The 18,229-nt window shown below is 41.0% G+C and overlaps 1 protein-coding gene across 5 annotated transcripts in view; it reads left to right on the top strand.

Annotated features, from left to right (window-relative positions):
- RBM47 (RNA binding motif protein 47) overlaps positions 1–18,229 on the top strand; it is a 76,288-nt gene that overhangs the window by 46,537 nt on the left and 11,522 nt on the right. For 3 of the 5 annotated variants that reach the window (XM_066185649.1, XM_066185646.1, XM_066185645.1), the window contains exon 1: positions 8,898–9,056. The exons of the other annotated variants lie outside the window; for them this stretch is intronic. In XM_066185649.1, the coding sequence (XP_066041746.1) occupies positions 8,944–9,056 (113 nt within the window). In that variant the 5' untranslated portion in view covers positions 8,898–8,943. Of the gene's footprint in view, positions 1–8,897; positions 9,057–18,229 lie in introns of those variants that run through there. 5 annotated transcript variants of the gene reach the window in all.

Raw genomic sequence — 18,229 nt, 5'->3', positions numbered from 1 at the left:
GAACCACCAGCAGGTTAGTAACCATACCCCATGGCAATATTGTGGTCGTGGCCATATTTCCTATGGTATTTAGAAGGGGTTCAGGCTGTGTCAAAGGGAGCCTGGACAGTGAGGGACCTGTTTCAGTCTCTTGGGAAGTAGTAGATGCTCTAAAATTTGATGTTCGTTGAGGAGGTGGTTATGGAAAACCTTGTTTCAGAAATCTGTCTTCTTAGCCACTAAATGCAAGAGACTGTCTAATGCTTTAGACAGGAAAGTTGATCCTTTTGGGAAGCTGACTATACTCTGAGCATGACTGAGAATCCCTGTTAGAAACAGGCAGTCGTTGTGAAGGCTCCTGTTTTTCCGGGTCGCCAGTGTCCTGTGCCACAGCATGTGCAGCAACCCTCATGCTGTGCTGCCCAAGTGCTCTTTTAATGTTATGTTTCATCTTCTAAGGTGATTAATAACAGACCAAAAGTAACCTTTTCAAGTGTATAAAATGCTTTTTTCTGGAGTAAATCGCAAAGACAAAATATTACATTTTTTTCCTCTCTGAAATGAAATATCTCAGTAACTGCATACGGAAATTACTTTTCCTTTGTTGGCATCATCAAGGCAATTTTAATCCACTTAGATTTCAGTTCTAGCAATAATTGTTCCCAAAAGAATTGAGAGTTTCCAAAGAAAAGCAGTTTAAAGCCTCAGGATAACATTGCTACTCTTCCTCGGTCCTGTGGTACGTCTTCAGAAAATAACTTTGCTTTACTTTTCAAAAGACAGAGGTTAGAACAAGGCAAACCTCACCACCTGATAGCTTTATCTGCATTTTCTGGAATGTGCTCTCTTGTACATACCACCAGTTTCATACCATGAAACATATGAGAAGTCAAATTAAAACCCTGATGTGATATAGTTCATGTCAAGCATGATGATGTGGTACCAAGAGTGTATTGGCTTCATTCAAATAAACTTACACACTGAAAAATTTCAACCACCTCTTCACATATGCCTCTAAATATAAAGAGAACCAATTCTTTCTTATACAGATAGAAAATTCAGACCTCAGAGGTGACGTGAAAGTCTAAGTATTTGGACAGATGACAATCTGGTGGTTGCCACATTAATCTATGTGCTAGATAGCAATATATTACATATTCATATTCAGACATTATGTGCTAATCTTTTGGAATGCTCACCAGTGATGTAGCAGGAAGGACAATGTCCTCGTGCATAGGTCTCTGCCTATCTCCTTTGGTTCTCTGAAGACAGCACACAGCCCTACAAAGGTCACATTTCAACCATTTCAGCTTGCATAGAGACTATTGCAGCTCTTTCTCTGGATATTTGGTAAAATGTTTACTTTGAAGATGTAACCTATACATATTCCCACCAATTAAATATGCTTCCTTTAGGAGTGAGTTTACCTTGCTTATTTTTAGGAAAGGCAAAGTCACTGACTTTTTAAAGTTCCTGAGAAGATTTTTATTTTTTTTTTCCAAAGAAAGGGAGTATCTTTGCACACTTACTGCCATTCGTCACTCATTTAACACACTGACAGGCTACAATTTCCTGCTTAGTTGCAGATGCCTTCTTGCACACAGCTCACATCTCAGGTGCATGGTGAGTGTGATTTCTGCCCCACAGCTGAGAACAGTTGATCACATGGGTTATAGCTCTTCTAACAAATAAAGCATGCTGGGTTTTTTTTCCCTGAACCCAAAGACTGCACTGCAGACAACCTTTTAGATGAAGTCTTCTCCTTACCCCCCAAAACAAGGTGGCCTCAACCACAGGGCCTAGCTTAGGCAGTCCAAGTTTCTACATCCATCCTGCAGTAGAGAAGAAATCTGAGAGAGAAACATAGCAGAGCTGAGAGTGCAGGTACTGCTCAGAAGAGCTCATTTTGTGGCTCCAGCCCCTCCTTTAGCCAAAGTAAAAGTATCTCCCTGTCTCAGGACCATTTCATGTAGCTTCCAAGTCTGAACTTAAGGATTCAGTTACTGCCATTTTGGAAATGTCCTCTTGAAAATACAAACCTTCTCTTAGAGACAGGAAGTGTGTGGCTTAGGTTTTTCCTAAATGAGAAATATCTCCTGCTTAGGTGTTGTCAGTGGCTCAAGAGTGGCAGATCCTGGGTCATTGTAGAGATATTTTCTTTAGTGAGAAAGAGAAAGAGCAATCTGGCTAGTGGATTTGATAATTACAGCCTTTCGGACCATTCTTTTAATTCCTAAATATTTCAGCTATTATGGTCTTTGAAATCACAGGCACTTTGCCTGGTTTATTTTGTCAAATATCTGTTGAGGTAAGTTATGTCAACAGCACTCTGAGATTTTTCTTTGAGAAAGAAGTGTTTTATAATAGAAGTGTAGTTCTGTTAAAAGATCACCTCACTGTGATTATTGAGAGCTGCCCATTAACACAACCTTTGAGCACTCTCAAGGTTAATTAGACTGGCTCTACCCCTCAGGGTGACCTGGGCAGCTCTGTCAGTCAGGGGGATGATGCCTGAGAGTCCAACAGGGGGCCCCAGCCCAGATGGAGCTGCAGAGGTGAAAGTGCCCTTTTACTATTTAAGCATTGGTTAAGTTTGGTTAAGGTGGGCATTTTTACCACAAGGTTGCAAAGTCTCTATCAAGAGTCGCTTATGTTGCACTTCTGTTTGTGTGCTGAGCAAGTGGCTTGGTACAGATGTAGCTCTAGGACTTGCCTGTGCTGTAGATAACATTTGGTGGAATAACAGGCAAGTCCATCCTGTTTCCTACACTGCAGAAACACATCTTAGACTGGCAACATAGCTCAACTCACCCCAAAAGAGTGGCTCAGAGCAGCATGCCTGCAGCTTGATGCTAGTACAGTGTTGGCTGCTGAGAAGAAAGCTCAGCTGGAGGCAGGTTTGCAGTCCCAGTCCTGCCTGCCCGTAGGGAAGATCAGCAGTGGAGAGGAGCAGACAGGGTGCAGATGCTGACAGAGAAGGAGCCAGAGTGCTGGGCTGAGGTTAGGTAAGGCAAGGACAGGAGACAGCATGGATAAATCTGTGCTGGACCACATGGACAAAATCTTCTGTGTGATGGGCCAAGAGATGTGACCCCACTCCTGCCACATGGCAGCACCCACCACTGATGGGTGACTGAGTCATAGCAAATTCCTTCCTTGTGAAGTCCCATCACAGATGTTCTAATAAGCACAGGGCTGGTATAAAGGGTCTGCTTAACACAGACTTCTCTGGTAATGACGCCTTTGCTTTGCATGCCAGTTCAGACTCTGCCGACATCATCAAAACTGCTTTTTGTAATCCTGATAGTAAATCAGTTTTCTGAGAAATGGAAGTTGTGGACGTGTAATAAAATGTAATATAAGAGGTGCTGGAGTTAATGGATATTGTAAATTCCCCAGCAGATCATTCAGTCTCATGCAGTCTAAAATTTTCCTTCAGGGTGCTGGGAGGCAGAAAAATAAATATGCCTTCCTAAAGGAAATTCTGCCAGTTTCCTTATTGGATAAACTCTTTTTACACGCTATATCCTTGTGATGCTTATTGTTTCATTTTCAATAAGACATTAAGAATGAAAGTAGAAAGGCTTATGCCCTAACCAAAGATGATGTCTGTTGGCTGGAGGAAGATTTTTTCACTTAATATACTTATATTCTACTGTGAGCTGTAAAAAAGCAGAACAATTACTGGAAGAGACTGTGTGTGCTAGCCACACTCATTTTCATACCCTGATTCTGAAAGCCACCTGTAAATATAGATAGAAGGCCCTGGAAGAAACCAGCAAGAATGTTGTTTGCCAGTAACCTTTTAATTATCAAAATTGGTTGGTACATGGTTGGCTTGTGCTGGTTGGGTATCCCTGCTAGCCACAGCAGGCGGCCACTGGGTACCTTTTGGTGACCTATTGAGCTCACACTACTGTCCTGCCCCTCCTTCCTTGATTCCTCCAGGACCTTCAGCCCCTCAGTAGCTACGGTGCTAAAATTCATCGGCTGCATACAAACTTACAAAGAGTTGCAGTTTGCTCTTCTACCCTCTGGTCTCCCTGGATGATTCAGTGGGCTCCTTGGTGATACAGAAAGGCTGTCATTTACCCCACTTTGGAATCTCATTGGCCTCTTCAGAGGAGGAGCTGTGCTGTGAAACTAGATTCAGCAGGTTTTAAAATAATCCCTTCCCCTGTTTTCCCATGAATTTTCTCAATGCTGGTGACCCGACAAATGCTTTGAGCCAGCGATGCTGGCAGAGGGACGGGTCCCACCCTCTTTTACCCCTCTGCCAGCACAGGTGCTCAGGTGGTGTGGGTGGGTGCATGGTGCAGCAGCACAAACGCTTGTGGCAGCACATGCAGAGGCTGCAGTAAGGATGGAGTGGGGCCCTGTGTAGACAGCACCAGTTTAACATGTTGGTGAAGCTGTGGTGTGAACAGTGGTCTGGAGCAGCCACATGGGGCTACCAAGGGCAAAACCTTTTTCCCATGGAGTGTTTGATTTACCCTAGGACTGAAAGGCAATTATGGTATTAATCTCCCTTGTAGATATGTCTATCCAGAACCCACCCTGTATTTATTTTAATGGAAAGCAAACATGCCACAGAAATGTGCTATATAAAAAACCCCAATTCTGTGTTTTGCTGGTTTCCTTCTGTTTTGTGTGCTAATTAAAATCTATTACACTCCATGGGTTTATTCATTGTCTGTCTTCTTATATTTTTGAACCTAAAGCCTGCTTTCAAGTTTAAATTAAAGCACAAAATTCTACATGGGGAAACTGAGCCTGACTGTTACAGTGATCCTCTGTGCTGACTTTCATTGAAGAATGACAATAAAATAGATTTTTGCTAAAAATAGAACAAATCCTTTGCCTAGTGACTATAAAGGTTATCAGAGCAAATCCCACTGCCCATGAACCAGAGAAGCCTAAGACTGAAAAACAAAACTGGAAAGCCCAAGGTGTCCTTGTCCACATTTCCCCCAGTTGGTACTCCACCTTCAGGTCTGTGACTTTGTCATCTCCATGGTGGGATTAAGGCATGTGGCTGCTGGCTGGCAGAGCAGATGGGGAGTCCATCATTTTAAGGGCAGTTCTCTGTGATGTGGCAAGGTAAAGATCAAAACATTGACATAGGTTATGTGTAGAAGAGTTTGGGTGTGAGAGCTTGGAAAGCTGTTCTTAAACAAACTTTATGTTCTCTGAAGGATCTCCCCATGTTTTGGTCTGCAATAGCTTAGGAAAGTCAGGAAATTACAAAATCTGCTGTACTAACTCATATTGTATAAGAACAGGTGTAAAATAACATGTTATTAATTTAAATAAAGTGGTGTTGTCCCTTTAAACATTCAAATAGGCAATAAAATTGTTCTATAAACATGTGGGAACGTGTTCCACCAAATACAGAGTGGCTTTGTTAAAAAGAGAAGGAAAAAAATGCTGTTTGTTACATTATGAGATCCAAATTTTTGTGGCTGTATTGTGACTGCTACTGGGTTTGTGTGTGAATATACTGATCAAGACTTTCTGAGATTGAGATTAGAGACTTTGCCGGTCACTCTTAGATTCATGTGTCCTTTTAGTGAAAAATTTTACTTGGCACATTCCCTTCTCATTCTACTGCAGTATCTCAGTTGTTTTTGAAGACCAAATAAAACCATAAAGGCCTACCATAGTTCAGTCCTTACTCTGCCTTCTCATTTCACTTGCTCACATGTCTGTACTGTCACATAATGCTAAGTTTCCATCATGAAGTATCTCCTGAAAACCTATTTACTACCATAATCATAAAAAATACTCTCATTCAATAAAATGATGAGCCTGTGGTCCACCTGTGGATCTCCCAAAGCATTTGGGTTTGATCTTTCTAAAAATCTCAAGAGGCAGATCCAATGCTTCATCAGTGCTTGTCATCGCACTGAGGAGCCCCGTGCACTCCATCTGTAAAGGCCAGTTGATGTGTGTACTTGTAGAAGAGAGACAGCTGTGGGGAAGCTCTCTCTCCTTTGGAAGAGTCTGCTCCAACTCCTTGGAAGTCTTTTCTGCATCAGGGAGAAGGTCCCTATTAACAGACATTACTATATTCCAATGAATATCACTTTTTTTCTTCTAATTTCCAGCCTTTTCTATCACTCTTTCAGGAGAATAATTATTTAGAAAAAATCTTTCACCTGCAATCCCACTACAAGAAAGAGTAAAAGGCAATGGAAGCTTTAAGGGAAACATGGGCATGGACTGGTCATGACTGTTCTCTTTCAGGTCTCTTAGGATTTAGCCCCTGCTTCACTGTCAATAATTAAAATGACAAAACAACTAAATATATATGTTATTATTGTAACAGTGGGTGTAGTCAGCTGTGCATTGGGAAAGAAGTGCTTATACTTTTACCCCAGAGCAATGGATGCTGTATGAAGAGAGGAATGTGTGGTGTATATACAGTCCATCCTCCCTGCTGCTTACATGGCTCTTCTCTTAACACTTTTCCACTCTTCCTTACCTGCCATCATAAAGAGGTATATAAAATGTCATGCAATCATTATGAACACAGTGGTTTTGAAGTCAAAGGAAACCAGGTTTCTAATGTCAGGGAGAGCTGGGAGACACACTGCATAATTCTGCCCAAACTTCTGAAGTTCCTTATAAAAGCAAAGCCTGCAGGAAAAATTAATATATTTTAAAATTCTGCCACAGGGAATGGTAACACCTCAGAATACCCTGCAACAGACGATCTGTTGATGATCCTTGCTTTAAACAATAATGGGAAAATAACTTGGAAACTAACAACAGGATGCAGCTAAAAGTAAACATATGAAATGAAAGCCAAGGGTTCGAGAGGCCTCCCTCCATGATCCTAATTGACACAGCATTTGAACAGCCTTCTAAAAATGAGCCCATCAGCTCACTAGCATCAGTGCTTTTTCACATACACCGGAATAGTCCTCTCTGGCCATTCAAGTACACTCACAGTTGCAGCTGATATGATTCACTTTACAATACTTTTACCTATAAGTTTAGTTTGTTTTCCAACAGAAAAAATATGAAGTAAGAGAAAATACTGAATTTTTAAAATCAATTAATATGATGGAGTTTTGTGAATTTGTAACTGCCAATGTTTCATACTCACTCTCTTCCAGAGAGCAGTGGAATTGAGGCATGGATCTTATTTGGCAGAATCTCCTAGATTTTATCCCCATCTTTGATACTGATTTTTCCCACAGTCTTGGATAAACCATTTAAATTTCCACGCTGCAGCTTCCCTACTTAGAGGGCAGTACCTGCCTCTCTGCAGCTCTTGTAGCTAACAGGTTAACATTTGCAGGGATGAATTCTGAAGATGAAAGGCTTGCACAGTAGACTTGGCCTGCCAGTACTCTGGGACCAGGATCCAGGCTCCAGGTGTGTTTGTACAGTGCCTAACACATCACAGCCCCAGTACAGTGGATAAACAAGTATAAAAATCCAGAACAGAGTGATTGCAATCATCCAGTGGTTTGCAGTGTAAGTAGAACAGGTCTCCTTCCTGTTTGCTTTCAGAAACCGCCACAAAGATGCTTCTTTTGCCAGTCTTTGCCATCCTCCACATTTTTCTTAGAGCCTTCTAATATTAGAGCACTTACCTCTCCACCCACTGACTCCCCTACCCCTCTTCCCTACTGACCAGCCTCTGACTTGGCAATATGAGGTTGTTTCTTAAGTTTTACATGCCCAGACTAAAGGTCTCAGAGGACAAGAATAAGTTATTATGTAGGACCATCTCAAACAAACCGACAGTGTTCCCTCTGCAGAATATACTTGTATTTATGTTTGCCACTGACAGGTTAAGACACTTTTCCTTCCAGATGTGGATGCCCTGAGGTTGTTGCTTGTGTCCTGTTTGGATGGAGGTTTGGACCAAGCTTTCTTTTTGGGATGGGAAAAAACAGTAAAAAAGGAGAGAAAGAAGAAAGGAATGGTTATGCCTGTAAGAAACACCTGGGAAAGGACTGGAAACTGTAGTTGTTTTGCTACTGCAATATGCTATTTGCTTTTCACCTTCTTCAGGCTGTCTCCTTTCCCAGAAATTAGCCATCTCCCAAGGTATGCCCTGCTCCCTCTTCTCCCACCGGCCAGTTGCGCATGCTGCTTGCCAACTGGGCAAATCTATCATCCAAAGAGTGTTTCGGAGCGGTTCCTCCTCTTGGCTGCTTGAGAAGGTGTGTTGTTTGCTTTGCCTAAGTGCTCCCAGGGCCTAATGCTCCGTTGTTATGTACAGACCATTTCTACTGTCATGAATCATGTTTTACCACCCCTGTGCTTTTACTTCTGCACCAGGTGCTTTTTTTCCTTTTGAGCAAACACACTGGAGTTTCCGTGTTTACTGCTGACACAGTGCATGTCGGGTACACGGCATAGGCTGAGTTATTCTTACCGTCCCACTGCCGACATGATCAGTAAATCTACTTCCCACTCCAGGAGCTGCAGACCCTTTGTTTTTCCGACAAACAAAGGTAAATTGATTCAGCACTGCCTGAAATAATTTTGCCAGACACACATAAAGAAAAAAAATATTTCACTGAGAAAGCCTCATGCAGTCAAGCAAAATATGCCCTTTTCTTATCTTATCTGTTGTGAGTAACCCAAGCTATTTGCACAACGCCTTGTGCTAGGAAGGAGTTGTTTGTACATGTTTCACTCCTTTTTTTCCAAGTTTTGAATTTTGAATGAAATCTTTCTCTTCAAATTCTTTTTACCTGTGAAAATGTAATGGTTTCTCTTTCCTGTGCTTCCCTGAAGGTTGGACCCAGCCCTCCCTCCAAAGATCCCTTCGTTGCAGATAGTTTTCTATTAATCTTCAAACCACTTTGGAGAGTTCTCTGCGTCTGGCAGCACTAACATCCCCTCTCCCTCCCGTCCCACCCACTTAGCCTCAGCCTAAGAGCCCTTAACAAATGACTCCCAAGGAATTTAAATGGCTAACGCTCGCTGACCAATAAAGAGATGCATAAACTCTATAACCAGGTTGCACAGCTCTTGCCATTAGGAAGAAAGGTTGCTCGGGCAAAGGCACACATCCCCTTAACCTGTTGCACTTCGATCGCAGGAACGGCTAGGTAAGGGAAATCTTGTTTGCTCTGTAGGGCTTTTTATCTGGTTTTCATTTATCAGGGAGTTGAGACCAAAAGTATGTCATCATCAAGGTATGGGCTCAGGGGTTTGCCTTCCTTTAGAGGGTCCTAAGGGGTTGTTTGAGAATTAAGCAACTGCTTGTAAAATTAAATGGTGAGATCAACATGTGAATATCTAAAAGAATTTGCATAGCAAATACCAAAACTAATGTCAGAACAATGAACACTAAACCACTGATATTTTAGACAGAAGAAAACAAAATCATGTTTCAGAGATATCTTTTCTGCTATCTTAAATTAATGAAGAAAAAGGTAGCCAATTGCAACTGCTTGGCATTGTGTTTTCAATCAGTCTGTGCCTGCCATTGTCTGTACCACCTGGTATTTGTTCGGCTTTTTCAAGAGATTGACAAAAAAAAAAATCAAACTTTAAAAGTGGATTATCAGCTTTTGGTGCAAAATGTGGGGCTTGCAGACTGAAGGTGGCTTGGAAGGTTTAAGTAAACAGGGTATATATGCAAGTATTATTAATATAAATGAATCTATATAGCGCGATCTGCATACTGAAAATTTGACAGCATTTAAAGAAAGTCAGCTTTGATATTATTCAATTCATATTCTACTTAAGCAGCATGTGAAATGTGTAAGGCTTGTATGTGACATTGGACACGTGACATTAATCTGTTCACCCTTATTTATTTAATTAATAATTTATTGCTTTATTGGGGTCAGCACTTATAGTAATAGTGAAGTTTGAACGTAAACCAGGAAGAAAATAAATGTAGTTGTTGAAAGTAAGGTTCAATTAAAACCAATGATAAATATGTCCATTTACATGTGGACCAGATGCAGCAGCTGTATATAATGGTGTCCTGTCCTGAGCTAGGTGGGATTGAAACCATGATTCAAAATGTATCTGTAAAGCACCCCCTTTCCCTTTGCACATCCAAGCTTGCCATGGATGACAGCCTGTGCTCAGAATACTTGAGGAATGTCACAGCAAATGTTGCTGCTGTCCTCTGCAGTGCTCCGTGGCCTGGCAAACTGGGTTACAGAAAGGACATCTTTTTCAGTCATACTATCACAGCTGATCTCTGAAGGGCTTCACACCCAATGCAGTCTGCAGTTGGTGTTAGCTGATGGTGTTGCACCAAAGACCTTACCAGTGTGTTTAAGAGTTGAGAGAGGTTTATAATTAAATTGACACGGTTAATCCAACAGAACTTCAAAACATGTCCTTTATGTTTGTCAAGACAAGACCACATGACTGTCTGTCGAGAACTTGTTGTAATGTTGTTGGTTTGATTATTTTTCCATGGGTTTCTCATATAGCTTTGTACTGTATAAACAAGATTAGATAATATGTTGCATAAAAATAAAGTTAATGAAGGAGTCACCATTTTGCTACTCTTTTTAATAATTTCCATTCAATTCTGCATTTCGGCTCCAGTGGTTGCTGAAGAAATTATATTGAATCAAATGATCCTTGTCTTCTTTCTTCAGTTTCTAATTATAAAAGGAAATAATCTCACTTAAGGTCAACAAAAGGTGAATTTCAAATTATATCTGTCTCAAACCGCACTCCTTTTCTGGAGTGAGTAGAAGTTTCACTTCAAAACCATAGGTATTTTCAAGTGAGCTGTAATTTCAGTAGACTTAAATTGTCTTGAATTAACCTAGCACAGGAGAGTTGCCCCCTGAGAGAGTTTCTGCCTTAGTTAATTTTTTTTTTCAATTTATAATATTAACGCTGGGCACAGGTAACGAGTACTGAAAATCTCTTCCTTGTACTTGCAAACCTTGTTTCTCAATTCTCCAATCCGACGTTCAAAGGTCTGTACAAACTTCTTGGATCAGAGGTCAGGTACAAATTGCTGCACTTTGCAGCTCCTTTCTGCCGATATGACAGAATTTCACAGAAAGACATTGGCTTCCAGCCCCCACTCGTCTGCGCACAGGCAGCACCAGGCAGTTAAAATGGTGATATGTACAAGTCAGCCATTGGTACCTGAGTTTAATTAATAACTAACTGGGTTTCAGTGGTGCAAGGTGCATATTATAAAAAGGGTCAAATGTCAGTGCACAAAAGAAAAAAAAAAAAAAAAAAGGACAAAACCCCAGCCACTGACTAAGCCAAATGCTTTGAGTTTAATGTACTTTCAGCAGCGAACATTCACATCCCAACTGTGGTTTGCTTTATGCTGATTTTCATTTCAGTGACCTGAGGGGGAGGGAACACGTTGAGCCACTTTCAGCTTTCCCTGGAATCTCTGCCTCCTGCTGAAAGCAGGGTTGCAGGTTGGGCCCCCTGTTGTTGCAGTATTCACGTGGTATACACAAAGCTTAGAATGTTGCAATAAAAGTAGTGCTTGGGATTAGGGTAAACTGAAAATTCTGAAGCTATTTTTATTGTAATAAATTTGACTAAGCAAGTAGATTTTATATGAACAGGCAGGATGTGTTATGTTTCACTCTGGGATCTCCAGGAGAGTTAGAGGAAAACGCTTGATCAGAAAAGCTGAAAAGACAACTGTAAGTTATGAACTTTGTAAGTTACTATTGGTTGCACTGCAGAGTGGAACATATTACTGTAATATTTATGTAGACAGACAGATAGATAAAGTGTCCTGTGTTATAAAAACAAAGAAGCACGTGCACGCATATCCCAGCACCACAGAGTTCAGCAAAGCCTTTGACGGACATTTTCTATGATTGAATTAAATCACCATGTTCATATATAAGGTTTTTCTTCAGAAGGACAAGAAGTAAAATAAGTGAATGTGTTATCTTTCCTGGGTAATGATTAACAGATGAGTCTAGTTGTGGTTTTGTTTTTCAGTTGCAGAACATTGCTTCTCCTTTCCTTCTTACGGCAAAAGCTTGTGAGCTTCTAGTCCATCCTGAATGAAACTCTTCTCCCTTTCCAAGCAGAATACTTTCTAAAGCAGACAGTTAATGAGGAGGACACACTTACCTGTATCAGCAACTCTGCAGAGAACAGTGTTTAACCACATTTTTGGTAAAGAAACACTGCAAAAACTTTCCCATCAAGTATAGCTCATCCAGAATAGGGAAGACTACACTGAAATTTATATAGCACACATTTTCCTGTCTGATCATGGTAATGATAGACTTTATTGAATAGATTGAAATACAGGAATTTGGGGAGAAGGGAATGGTTGTGCTGTTTCCTGACTTAGACAGCTGATAATAGTGATTTACAAACCATGTCTCATCTTTTCAGTTTTCCTCAACATGTGGCTTCAATACATTGCAGGATAGTAACTTCAGCCTCAGCCTGTAACAAGTCCTATCAAAATAGGTGAGAGCTATGAATCAACTGGAGTGGGTAAAAGATGGAGCTGGGGCAAACAGGATAACACAGGGGTTATACAACTTGCTGGACAAAGTTCTGAATGACTTGCAGAAGAGTGCATAATAAAATAAGGGAGGCGACTGGGTTTTGCTTACCCAAACTTCCTTCAGAAGTGGTTTAAGTTCAGGTCGCTGGTTTGGCAATGCAGTAGCATATAAACACCCAAGAAACACACATTTCATTAGCAGAATTCACATTGCAGAAGCAGGGTCATTTTAGTAGGATGCTCTGGGTGTTGGTGGTGTTGTGATACAGCGATAACTTTTTCGTCAGTATGGATTCATTCTTGCCATGGTAAAACCATATATTAATGAACACATTTTGACTTGTGATTGTCAAAAAGCCATGGCAGGAAATAAAGCTATGCTCAGAAAAGTTTTCTTACTTTATTATTTGAAATATCATTACTCACATCTCATTGAATATAATTTTTTCAGTTTTTGAGCAGGAGGCCAGGTCACTGAGGGACCTTCCTCCTGGGAATGTGCACTGCTAGGCATGAATAGTGCTTACAGATACTGCAAGTGGATCACACACAAGATTAAATACACCACAGAAAGATGCAGAGAGGGTTGATAACAGAATAGGCAGGACATTTGCACAACACAAGGTGACTTTATTTTGTATGGGAATCATAATTTTAGCTCCGTTTTTAAAATTGTACGTAAAATTGCTGTGAGGTAGGATTAATAGGCTAAGAGAACTGGTATAATATTGAAGGTTAAGGGAATTAGATCCGTGGTTGTTATTTTTCTAATGATAATGGTGAAAATGACAAATTTAACCTTCAAATCCTAGTTTGAAGCTGTAGCCAATTGTTGACTGTACAAATTCCTTGTTGAATTATCTGATAGGCTCTAGATTAGAATGCAAATTGTCACCATAGCAGAAGTGGGAATTTCATAAAATCAGAGAATCTTAAGGTTGGAAAACGCCTCTAAGATTGTTGAGTCCAACCATTAGCTGAACACTGCAAGTTCACCACTAAACCAAGTCCCTAAGTGCCACATCTGCATGTCTTTTAAATACCACTGGAGATGGTGACTCAACCACATCCCTGAGCAGCCTGTTCCAATGCTTGACAGCCCTTTTGATGAAGAAACCTTTACTTCCCTCGTGCAACTTGAGGCTGTTTCCTTTTGTCCTAATTTCAGCAGCTAGCATCAGGATTTAGTAGTCTGGTTTTATCCTGCCTCTCAGGCACTGTTGCTCTCTATATTTAAGTATAGTACTTCTAGTGGGCAGAGAGGCTCTGCTTGTACATGTTCTTGTCTGAACATACATGGGAAATACGCAGTGCAGCAAGTGCTGCTCCATGCACATTTTGTGTTCTGTGCAGCACCTGAGCCAAAAAGTTCCTGACCCTGGCTGGAGAGGGACAAGTTCAATGACGCAGTTGAGGCATGCAGATGATGATGAGAATAAGCAGTCCTTTAGAGGTGCCGGCAGCAGGATAAATTGCACAGCAGACAGACATGTCATTGTCAATGATCTCTGAGGTTCCTTTCTTCCAAGCTGCTCATCACAAGCTACTCATCAAGTCTCCTGCCAGCCGTTGTTCCTGCCCCTTCAGGTCTGCTGACACAGTTCACCACTTTTTCCACAGTTTTGCTAAAATGGTCCAGATTGAGAAAATTCACCTTTTCAAAATGTTTCACCTAGCCTGGGACAACTTCTTCACTCAGTTCAGCAGCAGGTAAAGAAATGTGTCCAGCACACTGCAGATATTGTCATGGCCTGTTGGCCTCAGGTATTGCTTTTTATAAAAGAGTGAAGGCATAATCCATCCCATGAAACCTTCCCCTTCCTGCCTGAAAGACCTTCAGAAAAGGGCCTTGGCCAAAAATCTGTGTTGAAATGCTCCACTCTCTTGCACTGACCGACCACGAGTTTCAGCTTTGGACAGCTGCGTTTCATTAATGGCAGAATGTAGGAAACCAGTTGTGATCCAATTCCCCACACTGGCCCTGGATCCTGCAGTGGGGCATGCCATGGCTCAGCTTCAGCAACAGTCTCAAAGACACTTGCTTTATTCAGCTCATTTATGAAAATTCTGAGGAGGAAAAGAGTGACAGTCTTGGCAAGAAAAAGCAAAGCGATGTATAATGATACTGTAATTGTCTTTAAACAGGGAGGTAACTTGCACATGACACTTGAAGCAATGCAGGAGTCACTACCTTATTTAGGATTGATGAGGCAGTTGAATTTTTCTGTTCAGCCAACAGATCTCTAAACAGGCAAACTGCATTTTCAGCAGGAGCATTTCTGGGGTGTCTGATGTTTGTGATAAAACTACACAGTTGTTCTTAGTAAGCCGTTGGTTTTGTATGCATTTTATGAGCATAAAGTTGTCATGAGAATAGAGCCAGGATTTGAAAATAAAGAATTTTAATTACAGCCATGCTTTTAGAGCTGCTGCCTGTCATCATCATCATCAGTATCAACATTTTCTCTTCTTCTTTCAAGTAAAATACCAGGAAGGTCACATTTAAACCAGTAGCTGTTATTTCCCTCCACCAGCAGGGTGTATTTGAAATTTCAGCAACTGTCTTTCCCTCTGTGGTTTAAAATGCAAAACTGTGGCAGTTTCTTGAAGGAAGCAGTAGCTGTGCAGTGTTCATGAGGACACGCCCTGCTAGCTCATTGGGAGTTTGTACAGTACAGGGTCTGCAGGTGGGGCACAGGTGTCCCCATCCCTCCCCTGGACAGTTATCACAGGGACAGCACATCCCCCTGGTCTCTCCTGTTGCCTGTGGTGGTGCTGGCGTCTGTTCCCAGGCTTTGTGACTGCTGGCAGTTGTGTCACCCACAGAAGGACACATGATGCCACTAAATCTATGTGACACAAAACTGGAGGGATGAATTAAGTCCAAACATAAACAACCTCATTTTTTAGGAGCATGTGAGTGGATACACAGTTACTGCCACAAGGACACTGGCTGTGTCCCTGTGTTTGTAAAAGCATGTTTGACCACATTAGGATCAACAGTGGAGAATGTGCCTGTCTAACTTCACAGGGCACTGCCCAGTGCTGGACTAACCCAGGGATAAGTTGATACATGGACTTTGGGCATTGCTCTCTTGCTGGGGCCCCAAGCTGCCTTTGCCCTGGAACAAGGGACATCACCATTTGGCCCTGTATTGTTGTTGATCAAGGTGTGGTATTTCTACTTAATAAAATACTTGCCTTAGTTAATCAGCCTACTCACAGTATGCTTTAGGTCAGTCACTGCCAACACAGTAAGCTTGCAATTTAATATTCTGGGATGTGGGGAAAAATGTATGTTTAAAAAGGAGATAATTAATGTTTAGGGCAAGAATTATTTACACCCTTCCTACCAGCAGCAGAGGGGTTTCATAAGCAAGGTGAAGTGAAATTTCAATGCTTTCAGTGAAACATACATGTCTGAGAGTTCACCTGTGCAAGGGAGAGTCCTTGGAACAGAGATGCTGAACTGGGGGGCTCGTAAGTCTCGCTCCTGGTAGGCTGGCAGATGTTAGCGTTCATCTGACATGGGGTTGAACAATCAAGCAGGATTTACCTTTTCCTAAAAAGAAGCCAAGGACTTGTTTCAGTCCTGATAATGAGTCATTTAAACCTTAACTGTCTCCAAAACACAACCTTTCTTGTTAAATATATTTTTGTCTGTCTCTCTTTTTTGAATCTGTTATCAAGATCAGGTGTACCTTCCTCCTCAGAGTCTAGGAACCAAGCATTTGTATTTCACAAGACACTACATTTAAATGGAGATCAAATGTTTGCATTTTCTTGCATTAATCTCACAAATCAGATGTTGGAAATCAGTTTGGCTTTATGAAGGCCGCTAGACCCACAGTACCAGCCCGTGCCTTGTGTAGACCCACAACACGTGGTAGCAAGTTTTCATGACCAGTTTATTGTTGACTTTAAAAATGCACAAGCACGTTTGAACACTTTGGAAACTGGTATTTTTGAAAACTGTTTTCTGGAGAGGGATTGCATTTCAGTCTGAAAAGGGTTAGATTGTGTTGGTAGCCACATTTTGAAAGTAACAACAGGAGAGAAGAGCTCTCAGGCCAGACAACCTGTGCATTTTCTCATCAAGCTACAGATGATCACTGATGATAAATGTTCTGGTAAATGATACCTGAACTTAGTCAAGGTGTTGATTGTATAACGTGGCAATGAACAAGTTGTTAAGTGAGTATTTAGTTACAACAGCTAGGGCTATATGGGCTCTGTAGCTTTCTTCAGTAGTATCTATTTATGAAACTCAGCTCTATGTAGCTGCACAAGAAAAAAACCCAAACCACATTTGATCATGAATTTTGATTCCAAATAAATTACATAGGGATAAATGCATTTTAGGTTCACAAGAAATTTCTAATTTTGCACTGTCACAAATGCTGTATGGCAGTGTCTGCAGCAAAGATGGCCAGCAGCACTTAGAAGCAGCTTGCAGAAGCAGCAAGCTACAACTTGCAATATGAGAAATCATCCTGTTGGTGCAATGCAAAGTGCTGGAGAACATGCAATCTCCTGCATGGCCATTGAATTGCCACCTGGTTTCTGGGGGTCAGGGGAGATTCTGTTTCATCTCCCCTCACTCCACAAACCCAGTGATCATCTGTAGCTTTCCAGACTATAGCCTCAGACACAGAGCCCTGCACATAACAGAGATATAGAGACTTATTACGTAAGTTGACCAAAAGCAGGTGGTTTGAATGGAATTGCTAATTTTTAAACTTAGCCAAACTTGGGGTGATAAGTATTTGACTTGCCAACAGGTTGCCCACGTAAAGGTAATGATTATTTCCCACCAAAGTGTTTGTATAACTAGCTTTACTTTTATTCCAAGAAAGGTGAAGTTACACTTCTAGGAGAAAATCGTCAAGTGAAAAATGGAGCTGTTTTACTCTGCCTTAATTTTCTTAATTATTTCAATTCTTAATTATTTCAAATCAGTTTTCTTATTATTTCAAAATAGTTTCAAATAAAATTAAAATGTCTGACTATTTAAGGGTAATATTTGAATCTGAGAGAAACATGTATCAACAGCAGTTCAAGAAGCTATCCATGACAGACCTGGCTTCAAAGGAATTGTGTTTACTAAAGCATTGCCTGAGCATCAGCATCTGCCCTCCACTTTCTTTATTTTCTCCTCTGCTCTCCATATTTTGAAATTAAAATCGCTCAGGACCATTAGTATGCAACACTCATGGCCCAAAAACAAATGCAGGATCAGGTCCTACCACAGACCAAAGTTCAGAGATCTGGTGTCCCAAATGAACCAGGCTCAGTGGTGTTTGCCCTGGCTCATGTAGAGGCATCTCTGGGCAGCTCAGGAGCTTTACTGAAAAGATCTGAAGTGCTGAGGTTACTAGGATTTAAATGGATTTTGTGAACCATACAAATCAGACTTTGGTGCCTAAAATCTGTGCTGATATTTTTGTGGACTTGGGCTTGCTGTACTAGTGAAAGATCTTCCTTGGCAGTAAACAATGCAATGGCCAAATCATTCAGTTGAAGGATATATATTTGAGTCCTTATAGGACAGAAAGAAACCTGTGTCTCACTAAATAAGACAACTATATAGAATAAATAAATCTCTCTGAAGCTTCATCCTTAAAAAAAAAAAATAAAAACCAAAAAAAAACAACAACAACAAAAAAAACTGTCAAACCCATATATTGGTAGCATTTCTTATGGTGGTTTGCAGTGTCCTACAAGGGTCAGTGTATTTTGACAGTTCCATCAACAGACTGGTGATGGATGCAAATCATGACAAATAAATCAGTGAAG

Source organism: Chamaea fasciata, unplaced genomic scaffold (assembly GCF_029207755.1).
Source record: "Chamaea fasciata isolate MVZ Bird 193981 ecotype frontalis unplaced genomic scaffold, bChaFas1.0.hap1 SCAF_6, whole genome shotgun sequence".
In the NCBI taxonomy this organism is placed as follows: Eukaryota; Metazoa; Chordata; class Aves; order Passeriformes; family Sylviidae; genus Chamaea; species Chamaea fasciata.
The sequence above is the reverse complement of the archived record's forward strand: the minus strand, read 5'-3'. Positions and strand labels throughout refer to the sequence as shown.